This window comes from Canariomyces notabilis (genome assembly GCF_033297395.1).
Source record: "Canariomyces notabilis strain CBS 508.74 unplaced genomic scaffold N656scaffold_1, whole genome shotgun sequence".
NCBI lineage: Eukaryota > Fungi > Ascomycota > Sordariomycetes > Sordariales > Chaetomiaceae > Canariomyces > Canariomyces notabilis.
Window position 1 is genome coordinate 1,787,238 of NW_027041823.1, and position 14,092 is coordinate 1,801,329.

Below are 14,092 nucleotides of genomic sequence, written 5' to 3' on the forward strand. Positions count from 1 at the left end.
CGAACACGGAGACTTAGCCGGGATGATAACACCGGAATAGCTGGGCTGTCGACCTTGTGTGGCGCCAGAGAGCCGACCTGTCTTGTTGTCCGGCGCAAGCCAGGTTTGACCGACGTAAGAGACCGGCCACGGAAGACCGTAGAATTGAAGTGCGAAGGAGAGGGCCAACAGCGCGTGGGAACAATGGCTTTGACAGAATGAACCGCACCAGCCAGGTCTTGTGCGTGGTTCCAAATGATCGAGAGTCACAACTTCCCTCAAATATTGACGTGAAAAGAACGTGTGCTTCGGCGAACCGAGGAACGAGACTGCTCTCCCAGACCGTGTTGAGTGATTCAAGTCGCAACGAGGGCGATGATGAGGGTCGGTTGTCTTAGCGGTGAGTTTGAGTAATTGAAAACACGGAGTGAAGTCAAGTGCGCGTGAAGATGAGATGAGATATGCGAAATGCTGATCTGAGGTTTCTCCGCTTTCGATCCTCGAACACACTTGAACACAGCAACCAATATTTACGGGCCGATCCAGACCGACCGTCGTCGAAGGACTGAACAAGCAGACCGGGCCAGACGGTCCCAACTTGGAAGAGAGAGACTGATTGGGGCGGAGGTCAAAAGACGTGCAGAAGGGGGGGTGCACTTCGTGATGTAAACAGGCCGACCAGGCATTTAAGAGAGAGCGAGTGGAAAAGAAACCATCGTGGGCACTTTCGGATCCCTCCGCAGCAAGCCATCCTCGCATGTCCCTTTCCCCCCTGAACGTGCAATTGTATCCCTTGCGGCACGGCACCAGCCATCGTCATCCAACCGCACCGGCGGGTCTAGCTTACACCGAATCCAGCCTGTCAAAGAAAACTCGACTAGCGATGCATGGGTGCCGGTGGACCTTGATCTGGCCTGCCAAGTCCGACCAGTGGTGCGCCCGATGGTCTGGTTTATCGTGTGGTTTTCGCATTTTGCGGGAGACTCGGGGAAAGTGGAAAAGCTGTGTTCAGGGGACCAAGCATGTGGCCTCACTCGAGCAAGCGAAATCATAGGGTGAAAGCCGTTGGGACTTTGGATGACGGATTCAGAACCCCTTGCAGCTGATGGGGCGCCCGATTTTGATTGGACCAATGTTTTCCAAGGCGTTTCTTGGCACCTGTTCAGCACTGCCCCTGCCCAGCACGGTGCACACCGCCCCGCAGCGGCCTGTTTGCGCCACCCAACCATGTTTGCCCCTCCAACGAACGCCGAACGCCCAAGCCGACAGCTCGGTGAGCCCGTCGAGCCGAGCAGAGCTTACAACTTAAACAACATAAATCCAGGCGTTGAATGGCTTGTGATTCCTCGTCTTCATGCTCCCACGTTTGTGGTGTGTTCAAACTCTCTTATTCCGGTCACCATACGAGCAATCTTCGCCAAGAGCATCCAGCCACCAACCGACGACTTCCACTGCATTCGATTTCGACCCCGGCTTATCCCACCGTGACGGGCCGACACCAGGAAGAAGCTTTTTACGGACTCCACGTGTAGGTAGCGAGATGATCTACGAGCTCCACTTGGAGTTTCAGGCCAAATCTTATTGAGTGATACAGCCCGAGGGGACAATCCCGTTGTGTCCATGGCCTTCACCATACACTACGTCAACATAGTGCATACAAAAGTACTCTATTTAAATTCACTGTACTGCCCGTGCACTACACGACACCATACTTGACGTCTATGATCCTATCCGTGCCGCAATACATGGTGCAATCGTGATCGGCTAGATAAAAATCGATCGATATCATAGGGATTCCGTGGGGGGCCGTCGCTGGCGAGATGAGAGGGGCTCTAGCCCTGGCTGCGGATCTAGCCGCGGGCCCTAGACCAGGCCAAAGATGGATTGGTTCGTTGCATTGGATTCCGAGATGTGGTCAGGTCGGCTCTTGGCCCACGTTTTTGATGAAAGAAACACTACCTTTGTACTATATGGACTTATTCGAGGTCGTCAACCATGCTACTGGAGACAACTGGCCAGAAGATGTCCAGGAGATGCCTTGCTAGGCTATCAACAGCCTCCTATGTTCTTGAACTCTGCGAATACCCGATACACACGTACGGGACGATATTGGTTCTTCCTTGGAGTCGAGGTCCCGATCCTCCGGAACTACCTAAGCAGTCGAATGCAATTATGGCCAGGGGAGCACGAGGACGTTGTGAAGTCCGTGCTGTCGTCAACGGAGATGATATCCTATTCCAAGTGTATGAAGCCGAGGCGAACTGCTCCACGCTTGCCCGCAGGGGAATATGTAAAAGTTAAGCGAGACAAGGACAGGGTTGTCGCAATGGTGAGATGCCCGCAAGGGAGAGGAACAAGCAGTACCTACATAACTTACTCGCTTGGCGTTTCGTTTCGTTGGAGGAGCCAACTCGAGCTCGGATAGGCATCTCGTATTTGTACTTGAGAAGGGGACTCAGGAGAGCAAGGCCGACCAACAGCTCCGTTGGCAAAGTCATCTCGTGGACAAGGCTTCAGGAACAGCGGGTCCACGAGCATGGAGTCGAGATGTCAAAGAATTGATGTTAAGCATACACCTGCGAATGTTGTGCAGATCCAACTGGAGGTGCTGCACAACGCTGAGTGAAATGTGCAAAAAGATCTGGCTCCTTTGGACATGATGTTCAACGTTGATCGAGTTGATAGGGCCCGGGCGTCTGTCACTCGGGCTTCAGGTTCAAATGGAGACACAGTGTTATGTGGTACCTATGGGCACTGTAATCTCGTCATTGGACGGAAATTTCCAGGAACCAGAAACTTGAAGCAAGATGCCAAGCATTTCGGGAAAGCTTCACTTCAGCGACAAGTGACAATCGACCGAGAGCTCGTGCGAGGACGGCGACAGTCACACGGAATTGCCGTCACCACACTCACCGGCGCCAATTCACATCCGTATCTGTTTTCTCGGCTCCCATCTCCCATCTCCGAATCATGGGTTCGAGCTCGTCCAAGCCCTCGAACCCTGCGCCGCATGTGTGGAAGGGGTACGCCATAACTCTCAACCAAGCTCTCGCGGTGCCGAGCAGCTGATGACTCGACCAACTGACACTTCTCCAGGCCCACCCAACCCGGGGTATCACGAGACCTTGCTGAGATACTCGAGACTAGCAATGAGGTCAGGGATTGCCCGCCGCCCCCTTTCCACCCAATCCAATACTCGCAACGATTAACCAACACAAATAATTACCACACAGACCGACGTATCCCGCCTGCAATCCCTCGAGCTCGCGATCCAGGAGCGTGTAGGCGCCGAGCTGAAGCGCCTCCGCGCCCAAGAGGCTGACGCCCTGCGAGAGGCGCGACAAAAACTCTCGGACGAGCCGTCTACCGAGCTACAGCAGGGAGGCGAGGCCCCCAGCAGACACGCCGTCGCTAAGGCGGTCGAGGACCTACGCGTCAAGCTGGAGGAGCGCAGGAGGGTGCGCGAGGTGCCCGAGGGCGTGGACAAGGCGCGCAACGAGGTGGTGCGGTGCCTGCGCGAGAACGACCGGCGGCCGCTCGACTGCTGGCGCGAGGTCGAGGCTTTCAAGGAGGAGGTCAGGAGAATGGAAAAGGGGTGGGTTGATAAGGTTATCAGCTAGGTTATGGGGTTTGGAATGATTGGGATTGCTGGCGGTGGTGGATTGGTTCAACCGGGCCGTCTTTGTATTACTTGTATACCAAAAGAGCTTGGCCGTGAGGCTAATGTGGCTTCCGCGTGTTATAGACAAGCAAAAGCCGGCGAGCATGGGTGACCATGGCATTTACAAGCAAGCAGGTTGTGTGCTAGAGAACGTCTGGTTGTTGTAGAATGAGGTCTAGGCTAGGCTCATCTACAGGCTGTCTCTTTTCTTTTCCGAGTTCGTCTTTCTGCCGGAGGCCCTCTTGCCTCTTACGTTCTCTCCTTGCTTGCGCATCCTCCCAGTTCTCTTTCCCCTTGGGCGTGGCGAAAGCGTCCTCCAGGGCCGCACTAAACCTGGAAATCCTCTTTTGGTTCTCGACAAACCGTTCGTTTGCTATCTTGAGGAGCATTCTGAGATACTCCGGCGAGACGATAGACCGACGAAGGCCGTCCACCTCCATCCCAATAAGCGACTCAAAGGCCAGGCCCATGCAGCGCACAGCCACCATGGGCGTTGCTTCCTCGTCTGGCTGCCGCTTGAGCAGGCTGACGGCTCCGGTCTCGCGGAAGCCCGCCTCCATGCCCGCTTGAATGACCAGCTGGGCATGTTCAAGCGAGGCGGTCAAGATATGCAGGATCTTGAAAACATTGGTTAGTTTGGCGCTCCGGATTGAAAGGCATAGATAGAGAAACCGCAAGATACCATCGGTTCAAACTTGAAGTGAATCAACCTCGCTGGCTCTTCAGTCCGGCCGGTCAGGGCACCGGGACCAACCTCCGTTTCCAACTCCAGACCCAGCACAGCGCCTAAACCCCCTTCCTTTTCCAAAGACTCAATAGACACCGGATCGTGGGAAACAAACAGCCACTCCCCGCCGCCTTTCCCCCCGGCCGAAGCACCAGTCCCCTGCACAGACGCCGGCACCGTCGCTTCATTCCTATTGCCATCCCCATCCTCCCCCTCACCACCGACACCCGGCTGATGACCGAGCACGGGAGGAGCAGTCCGTCGTTTCCCCTTACCCCCTTCAAGGTACACAGAGACGCGGCCAGCACAGCTGCTGGTCGTGACCAGACCCGCACGGGCATTGATAGCGTCAATCAGCGACCGGATGCCAGCGTCGACGGTACCCTTGGGTGAGGCGTCGCTGTACCGGTCCTCGGGCACGGCCAGGTCCGAGAGGATCTTTTGTTTGCGCCGGGCAAACTGGCTGGTGGGTGACGGGTCGGCCGGGTCGGTGATTTTCATGGTGTGAACTGGAAGACTAGTAGTATACTAGCATGTGGGTGATTTGTTTGGGTTGTTAAATGCTTGAGGTTACGTAGGTAGGTTGCAGAGGACGAGTCATTGGATGAGTGGATTGTTGGTTAGGTCACGTGCATGTCACGACGGGGACGAGCCCCTTTTTCTCTAACCCCTGAATTGTAAGCATTGGAGGACATTCGCGATCTCTAATCAGTGTTATGGTCCCCTGCTGGACGTCAAGTAAACCCCTATCCTGGCGGATACTATCGAATCATCGTTGGCTCTTGGGCCATTCTAATTCTACGAGGCAAATACGGATAGACCGCTTGGAGAAAGCAAACCTCTGTAAGTGGTATTATTTGCTATGCTAAAGTAGGGTATATGGTTCTGAACAAGACCGTTACAAACACTAAAATTGAAGAGCAGAAAAACGGGAATGATCATGCATGTTCTGACACACAAAATACATGCAAACTAGAGATTAGCAGCCAACACCGCCGCACCGCCGGCAAGAACAAGTGCCGCGGTGGGCACAGCAGCAAGGGCGCCGGCACCTCCATTCAAGGGCACCGAAGCGGGAACAAATGTCGCCGTAGGCGTGATGCCCGAAGTGAACGGCGATTCTGTCACCGAGGACACACCAGCGAACGCCGGAGCTTGTGTGGCAGCAGCCGAGTCCGGGACGACGGTTGTATTCGAGGGATTGAGAACGCTGGGCAAAGTAAGTATTTGATCCCTGGAAGCTGCACCCAGCTGACACGAGGCTCACTTGTCCAGGACATGCACCACTCCGTTGGTGGTCAAGATATCCGCAATCAGCACTCTTGCCGAGTTGACAAACAACTGCCCACCGTCCCTGCGGACCGTGATGTTTTGTCCCTGCAAGGTAGAGAGCGTCATCTGGTCCGCGCTCAGCAAGTCGGTGCTGAACCGGACTTGCTGCGCCACGACATGGTATCCAAGGATACTGGCAAGGTCTTGCGGAGATATCACCCCCAGCGCAGAACCGATGGCCTCGAAGGCGTCGTTGGATGGTGCAAAGATGGTAGCGTCGGTGAGCGAGTTGACCGGACCGACTAGGCCGGCGTTTGTCAAGGCCCCAGCCAGTGATGTAAGCCCCGTGTTGATGGCCGTTTGTGCCGGCGTTGCGGGGACGGTGAGAACCGTATCGATGACGTGCACGACGTTGCCGCCGTCGAATTGGACATCCTGGGAAAGCCTCAGTTCGGCATTCATCTCTAATCGAGCACTCTCACACCACATACCGCGGTAACAACCGAAGCCATCTGCTTGTATCCCGAGAACACCCTGGCCGTATCATTCACCATCGCAAGCACCACCTTCTGACCACCGGTGACGTTGGCAAACGGCGCCATGAGTAAAGTGGCAGGAAACTTTGGTGTCGTCATGAAGCCGCTCGACAATAACCTCCCAGCCAAGACATGATATTGCAGAACCCCTGCAAGGGCCCTGGGATTGCTCATCAGTTCGACCGACCTCGGGTTCCTGGCCATTAGATTGGCAAATGCTGTGTTTGATGGAGCCAGGATGGTGATATTCTGGGCTTCCAATAGTGTTTGTACAACATCGGGCACAAGCGCAAGGAGCGCTTCCTTCGCTGTTAGCATGGACATTGCCTCTATGGGTTGTCTGTAGAGGAACACGTACTGCTCAGAGTGCTCAATGTGGCATTGTTTTCAGTCAGTACTGTGGTTAGAGCCTGCGCAGAAACGCAAGTTGCTAGCCCTAAGGGCAACAAGTGCAAGAGACGCATCGTGGTCGCAAGTAGCCTTCTATAATCTCTCTTAAAAACCAGAGGGTAGACGGACTAAGGGGTTTGAGGGAGGACATATGGCGAAGATATAGGGGAAGCGCCAGGAAGCGACTGCTTGATCACATCATGCCTTGGCCATGCCGCGAACTGTTCCTTTGCCTGACCCAGATCACGATATGCCGATGAGGGACCCAAGACAGCGGGGATAGGCAAGGGAACGGCATCGTAGTCCAATGAAGGACTCGCGACATTGCAGAAAAGTCTAGACTCGAACCCATGTGTCGATCCCCCAGATCTATCCGATGTTACCGGAAAGAGGAAGCTGTGCTTTCCGAGGCTAGAGAGATCTGACTGAATCGACAAGGGAGGATGCATCATAGCGTCGAGATTGGGTGTAACACGATTAGCCTGAGCAACATGACGCGCAGCGTGTCAGAGGCCGGAGATCATGGCGCCGTCATGACTGCCGTCAAAGGCATCCATCCATATGCCACGGAAGGTTCTCAAGAACCTGGTGATCAGTAGTAAGGTGCTTCCGGTAGGTAGGACCTTCATTCTTAGACAAACCTCATTTTCTGAAACCCTTATAGTTCGCATTAGACCCAGTAACAAACGTACTCCATTTCCAAAAGTTGCACGTAGACAAAATCGTGAACCAAATCAAGCATCATCTTGATTGGCTGCTTGGGCCTGTCAGACCCACCACGCCATGTCTACCCAGAAATCCGGGGATATCGATAAGTCAAGACACCATCTTCACCGTCCGTTTGTCTGCAACCCTACACTGCCAGCAGCCAATTCAGACTACCACTGTTTATCCTATCTACCGTGACTTGCGGCGACAAGCCTCGCAGCTTGATGAACCGCATGGGAAACACAGCATCCATCACGTCACGAACCAATGAGGACCCGGAGATCGTCTGGAGATCCCGAGTGGTCGTCTGACCTCCCTCACCTCCCAGCGTCAACTAAATTAGGCCCCGCACCTCTCAACCTTAGGTCACCAGTCACCTTGATGGACGAACTCTATTCTAGGCCTGGGCGTGCGTTTGCAAACTTCCTTGATTGTCTGTCTGTCTAACTGATTAAAAGCCTGGCGGCAGCAATGTGCCAACGGGCGTGGAATGCTACCTATTTTGAAAACATGCGATAAGCAACGCTGCCCGCCTCCCGCCTCCCGCTGTGGTCATTGAGGACCCAGAAAAGACAATGCCGTAAACGCCCTTGAACGCCGCGAACATGCGTGCGGAGTGCGTATAACACGACACCCCTCCCAAGTAAACCCGTCATTACCATCGTCAATAACCAAAATGCTAATCCATTTTCCTCCGCAGAAGCGCCTTTGAAGAAAAGAGCTCAGTTGAAGCTCATGCGGCAGGCACCTCCTGCTGCCCCCGCTGCTGGCGCGCCGTCTGCTCGAGCCACTTGGCGTAGCGGCTCTGCTTGTTGTGGATGCCGCACTCGGTCTTGTCCTGGCCCTTCCAGCGGCCCGCGCGCTCGTCCTCGCCCTCGGCGACGGGGACCGTCGAGTGCCAGTCGCCGACCGACTTGTACCCCTTGTCGAGGAGCGCATTGTAGGGCACCTTGTGCTCGTCAATGTAGGCCTTGACCTGCGCAAACGACCAGTTGACCAGCGGGTTGATCTTGATGATGCCCCGCTCCTCGTCCAGCTCGATAACGGGGATGTCTCCCCGCTGCCCGCCCTGCGACCGGCGCCGCCCCGTGAGCACGGCCGCCACCTTCAGCTCGGAATACGCCCGCTGCAGAGGCTCCACCTTGGCGATCCAGTCGTACAGCTCTGACGAGTTCTCGTACAGCTTCTCGCCGTAGAGGTTCTCAAACTCCTGGGTTGTCTCGACGTCGGCCGGCTTGAAGACGTGCACGCGAACGTTGTAGCGCTCCTTGACCCGCTCCACGAGGTCATACGTCTCTTGGAAGTGGTACAACGTGTCGAGGAAGATGAGGTCGATGGGTTGTGGGTTCTTCGACTCGGCGTCAATCTTGGAGAGCATGTCGATGGTGACGAGGCCCGTCAGGCCGAACGCCGTCGACTGGTAGAGGCCGGGGAAGAAGACCTTGCAGAAGCGGAGAATGTCCATTGGGTCCATCGACTCGAGCTGCTTGTTGAGGTGGTTCAGGTGTGCCGGTGTGAGGGATACCGCAGGCAGGTGGGCGGTTGACGAGCTCGGAGAGACGAACCCGGAATCCACCGACCCGTGGTCACCTTGTGATGACACCTGGGAGGATGTCTCGGTTCGATCGTCAGCCATGTTGAGAGTGGCTTTCGAGAGGGGTTTTCGAGAAGGGGGTTCGAGATGGCTCTTCGACGAAGCAGGTGTAGACCACAAAGGCGGAACTAGACAAGGATGGAATTGGACGAAGAGAGAATTGGATTGAGAGGCAACTTGAGACTCGGATTTATAGACGACTGAGGAATGGATGGTCGAAAATCAACAGCAACGGCTAGTTGAGTGAATACAGACGGTTGCCAGAGATCAAAAAGTCGCAACAATAGCGGGGGAACGTGCACAAGACCTAGTGTGGTAGAAAGAGATGGGGGAACGGTGGTATTAAGGAGGCCCGGGAGGAGGTCTGGCGGGATTCTATTTTCACAGCGTCTGGCAAGCCATATCCGCTACTCCGGGAAACACGGCGAACTATTGCAGCAAGTTATCCACGGCAAAGCACATTACTAATGTTTTTGTTCTACTATTCCTGGTCATATTGGAGGCTTCCAGACGGTAGGCACGAACTGGCATTGGTTCTCGCACAAGTAAACCGGGTCAGCATGACAGCAGGTGGTGGAGGCTATTGCATAGCGCGCGATGTGTGGAAAAGTTTCGTTAGAGTGGTGGTGTATTTGACGAGGCTGATCACGACATCTGGAGGCCCTCTGATTGGCCGCTGCTGGCCGTTTCCTGTGGGGGTTTGCTACTCGCTAGGGTCTTTCTTCCCATCCCCGTGGCAAGGGCCAGGGGAAGAGACAGTTTCTCTTCGGGATTGCCATTTGTCTTCGGCCTGCGTGATCGGATTGAAGACTGCACCGGCATTGGCTGCTGCTGTGGTGGTTCGATCAGGGTCCGCGACCTGATCTGGAACTCTCGACAGTTTGGGGAAGAGAGGGAATGTTAGTCAGCATCGGGCTTTGCGATCTTCAGTCTTCTTCCCCTGCCATGATGTCACAAACCCATTGTCATTGATGCACTGAAAGGCGTCATCGCACGTTGCAGACGTCGATTGGAAATGTCGCAAGCAGGAGGCTTACTTAGGTTCAGGCACAACCTGACGCTAACTGGCGGCCGGCCTGTCTCCGTATAGGTAAGAGCGGATGGAGGGACTAATGTAGCACGCATGGACACTTCGTAACACCCACGCCTGCCATGCGGGGAGACGGCTTTGCGGTAGCTCAACAACACAGCATCGTGTGTCTCTGGAGCAGACGGATTGAAAGCTAGCGTCACGTCTTATCAGTGATTTATTTCGTCTTTGAGGCGGTGGGCGAGAGCGGGATGAACCACGACATGAAGCATTAGGTACGCACGTGTACAAGTACCCTATGGTTTGCAACAGATGGCGAGTTGTTGTCTCTGATTTAGCAAGATCCCTAAGATAACGTTCAACACTGGGATCCCGGTTCGAGATGGGGTTGGAACAACAACCTGACCCAACTCAATGGAAACGCCAAGGTCCAAAAGCTTGACCCGGAGAATTCATATCTCGCTGCGGCTCACCGAGGGCGGGATGGCCCGGGGCCACAAGGTGTAGCTTGGTGACCTCGGTGACCTCGGTGTAGCCCAGTTCAGCATGGACATCGAGTGGGCCCACCTTAGCCCCGCGAATGGCCAAGGCGGGGTTCTGCAAGTTCAACGCCTGCCCTGTTTTCAGAGAAAACTCCCGCCGTGTTGCTACACAGAGAGAGCAATCTTCACCAATCTTCCTCGAGGGCATTTGGTTTTGGATACTCTTACTCTCTGGGTTCTGGAAAGGGCACTTGTATCTCACATTGTCGTCGTTCCTGCCAATTCCCGTGTTTCCCCTGAAAGCCAGCAACCATGGCTCAAGCAGAACCGAGCCCCACTAGTACCAGGCCTGGCCGGCCGTCTTTGACCTCCTCCATGAGGAGCAGCTCCTACCTGATGGAACATCAGCAATACCGGCCCCCGCACAAGCCTGAGAATCACTACGGAATTGATACGGTTGTTGAGGACCTCCAGGCCGCATCAGTCTCGCCTCGCGAGTTTTCGTCGTTCAAAGGGATCCCCTCGCCCGAGAACCCCCCGAAGATCGTCGAGAGCGGGCTGAGCCATGAGCTGTCGCATCCAAACTGCACGCCGCTGCCGGGAAGGCATACTGACAGGCTGGTAGCGACTCTCTTCTACAGGTCAACTGCTCCTAGGGTCTCAAATGTGATCCCTTCGCCGCAGAAAGGCCCTTCGCCGCAAGGGGGACAGTCTCCTTCAGTCCGAGCTGCGGACTCTGATATCCCCCCAACTATGGCCCCCAGCAGCAGCCTCGACAGTTTTCCGCTCGAGCCGCCTGCTGCCGAGCCTGAACCGCTGGACCACCTGTATGGCTCCCACGTGTCGTCCATGTGCATCACGTCCTTCCTCCATCTCCTGTCCACTTTCCCGCTCCCACAGGGCGTTACGGACTACAACTCAGCCCACCGCTGTCTCAAGCTCGACGGCGGCCAAGACCGCCACCCGCTGGTGGTCGAGCTGACCGTGTCCCCGGCGCCGTCGCTCGACTACCTCTCTCTCGCCGACCTGCGCAAGCACGAGCTCATCTACCGGTTCGAGCGCGAGTGGAACGTCGACGTGGCGCTGCAGAGCGATACGCTCTGGCGGCGGTACCCGCGTCTGGTGGTCTTTGACATGGACAGCACCCTCATCACGCAAGAGGTCATCGACCTTCTCGCGGCCACCATCAAGGACCCGCCCGACCTGGCCGCACGCGTCGCCGACATCACGCACCGCGCCATGCTCGGCGAGCTCGAGTTCGACTCGGCCTTCCGCGAGCGCGTCAAGCTGCTCACCGGCCTGCCCGCCAGCATCTTCCACGAGCTCCGGTCCGTGCTGCAGGTGACCAAGGGCGTGCGTCCACTCCTCCGCGCCCTCAAGCGGCTCGGCGTCAAGACGGCCGTCCTGTCTGGAGGCTTCCTGCCCCTTACCAGCTGGCTGGCGGGCGAGCTGGGGATTGACTACGCCCACGCCAACGAGGTGGTTGTCGACGAAGCCACGGGCCGGTTCACGGGCGAGGTGAAGGGAAGGATCGTCGGCAAGGAGCGCAAGCGGGAGCTGCTGATGGAGATTGCGGAGAAGGAGGGCATTCCGCTGGAGCAGGTTGTGGCCGTGGGCGACGGGGCGAATGATCTGCTCATGATGGACGCCGCTGGCTTGGGCGTCGCGTGGAACGCCAAGCCCCGGGTGCAGATGGAGGCTGATGCGCGGCTCAATGGGGACAGCCTGCTGGACTTGCTGTTCCTGTTTGGGTTTTCGGAGGAGGAGGTCTCGCAGCTCATTGCTTGACTTGATGCTTTAGAAGAGAGAGCTATTTACTCTCTGTGTGGTTCCAATAAGCCATATGGGCGTCAGGAGGGCCATCAACAGGCTAGAAAGGCATGTAATCTTGGGCATTTAATGTATGAGGTATACGGTCACACATACAATGACATTGCCAACTGCGCATATCAGGAGCATTGCGTAACTAAGGGCATGGTCTTAGATGGTCGGTGCAGTCTAGACACGTCGTTTTCCGCTAAGCTCATCCAGCAGGTGCCTGGTACTGGGGTGATTACTACGAGGTCCCTGTTCGAATCTGAAGCACAACACCGTGTAATGAGCTTCACGAAGCGGAGGCAGCTGCTTATTCCTAGAGATTTCGGCGTTGACCAAAAGCCTGCTCCCCGGCGAGAGATACGGACAGCCCTCCGCTCATATCTACCAAGGAACTGTATCGTGACTAGGGATGACGATATGTACTAATGTATGTACGTGAGGATGTAGTGTTTGACCCGATATGCCATACCAGCCCTATGAGGCTACTGCTGCAGGCAGTTGATTCTGTCCATCGGAAAACGTTCCTCCACTTGCCGTCTCGCCTGGCCCGCCCAGTACCATCATGCCGGGGGTTTGGGTTCTGGGTTTCACCCACCACTGACCAGGACAGCACCATTCAGTTCCATGTGGACCCGTACTCGAGCATTTTTCCGACTGCGCTTTTGGCTCGGTAGATCTGGTCAGCTTGTCGTCAGCGCTCGCGGAAGCGTCGCATTCAATGGTAGCTCGCGTGACATGGATATACGCCAAGTTGACTCTCGAAGCCTGGCTTCAAGCATAGTTCTCCTAAACTCTCACTAGATGAATCGTCACCACTCGCTCGTCGTTCGAATGCCGAGATTGGTTGGGAGATGTTGCGCTTGGCTATCCCAGACTTGAGGAGTGGAAAATTTGAGCCCTCGCCCACGAACTTGTACAGTACCGGGCCCGCTTCCCCGGCGCGGTGGAGGCGGCGGCCCCGCAGAAAGCTTGGCTGTCGTCTGGATTCTAAAAACTTCATGGAAGTGGATGCGGCTCAACCCTAACCCCATTCTATGGAAACTGTGGTTTGTCTCATGCAGATTCGAGAGCAGTATCCGTACTTGGGTGACATCTATAGGATGGCAGACTAGTAAGTTAATACCGTAGTGATCTCGAGAGACATATTGATAACCTGGAATTGGCCATCTAGGACCGTTCATGAAACGGATTGATGCATCCATGCCGCCGAACGAGGGGCAGTCAGCGAATGAAAAAGGGCAACGCAGGTTTGACACTCAAGTGAAGAGAGAAGCCTTTGCCACGTTCCATTTCAAGCCGCTTTCATCCCTCCATAATAAGCGGCAACCAAAGAGTGAATCGTCCCCGCCATAATTGGAAGGGTCCATAGGAACTCATCCCCGGTCTTCTCACTGCGTTTGCCAAGTCCGCTGTTGAACAAGAGGCGAATGAGAGGAGCTTGACTCACACCGAAGGCATACCGGATTTCCAGATACGCCGCATCGTCGTGGTTGGGCTGGAAACAAGAGCCCAATGGTCCCACTTGACGGTTAGCATGTTAAATACCTACCTTAATACCGGGGATAACAACACAAACGTTTGGACGGGAATGGAGGGGTAATCGGTTGCTAGGGTGTCTGAGAGGGGCAGTTTCACCAGCAGGGTACTCCATAGTCTTCGAGGAATAGGCAGAATCGCAATTTTCGCAGATAATCACTATTCAAAATTCAGTGTATCACTCCCATTGTCATCCTCAGTGGAAGATGAGATTGAATAGTGCAACAGAGGCCTTGTGACCTGGATCTGTGAAGGACCGTAAACAGTGAAGAGACGGCGCGGCGGCAAGGTGCGGCATGAAATTTCAAGTTTCACTACGAATTTCGAGGGCTTGCCCCACATTTCCGAAAGTTTTTGTG

General features: G+C 55.3%; 5 protein-coding genes across 5 annotated transcripts; 3 read left to right on the forward strand and 2 right to left on the reverse strand.

Annotated features, from left to right (window-relative positions):
• The first annotated feature begins 1,502 nt into the window (after positions 1-1,502).
• Positions 1,503-2,520, forward strand: N656DRAFT_46653 (uncharacterized protein). The gene is made up of 2 exons (XM_064809746.1): positions 1,503-1,511; positions 1,574-2,520. Exon 2 carries the CDS (start codon positions 1,859-1,861, stop codon positions 2,402-2,404), a length of 546 nt encoding a protein of 181 aa, XP_064675116.1. The 5' UTR covers positions 1,503-1,511; positions 1,574-1,858; the 3' UTR covers positions 2,405-2,520.
• Positions 2,521-2,885: 365 nt separating this feature from the next.
• Positions 2,886-3,856, forward strand: N656DRAFT_773696 (DUF1690-domain-containing protein). Its single transcript, XM_064814110.1, has 3 exons — positions 2,886-3,002; positions 3,076-3,133; positions 3,213-3,856. Exons 1-3 carry the CDS (start codon positions 2,950-2,952, stop codon positions 3,597-3,599), a joined length of 498 nt encoding a protein of 165 aa, XP_064675117.1. The 5' UTR covers positions 2,886-2,949; the 3' UTR covers positions 3,600-3,856.
• Positions 3,784-6,639, reverse strand: N656DRAFT_699696 (uncharacterized protein; the record flags this gene model as incomplete). Its single annotated transcript, XM_064810806.1, has 6 exons — positions 3,784-4,257; positions 4,323-4,826; positions 5,436-5,577; positions 5,635-6,074; positions 6,131-6,474; positions 6,534-6,639. The coding sequence occupies 6 exons, from the start codon at positions 6,637-6,639 to the stop codon at positions 3,784-3,786; spliced, it is 2,010 nt and encodes a 669-aa protein (XP_064675118.1).
• Positions 6,640-8,006: 1,367 nt separating this feature from the next.
• Positions 8,007-8,909, reverse strand: N656DRAFT_786266 (Phosphoadenosine phosphosulfate reductase thioredoxin; the record flags this gene model as incomplete). The annotated part of the gene is made up of 1 exon (XM_064816506.1): positions 8,007-8,909. One exon carries the CDS (start codon positions 8,907-8,909, stop codon positions 8,007-8,009), a length of 903 nt encoding a protein of 300 aa, XP_064675119.1.
• Positions 8,910-10,754: 1,845 nt separating this feature from the next.
• Positions 10,755-12,167, forward strand: N656DRAFT_699372 (phosphoserine phosphatase serb; the record flags this gene model as incomplete). Its single annotated transcript, XM_064810782.1, has 1 exon — positions 10,755-12,167. The coding sequence occupies one exon, from the start codon at positions 10,755-10,757 to the stop codon at positions 12,165-12,167; it is 1,413 nt and encodes a 470-aa protein (XP_064675120.1).
• Positions 12,168-14,092: the final 1,925 nt, after the last annotated feature.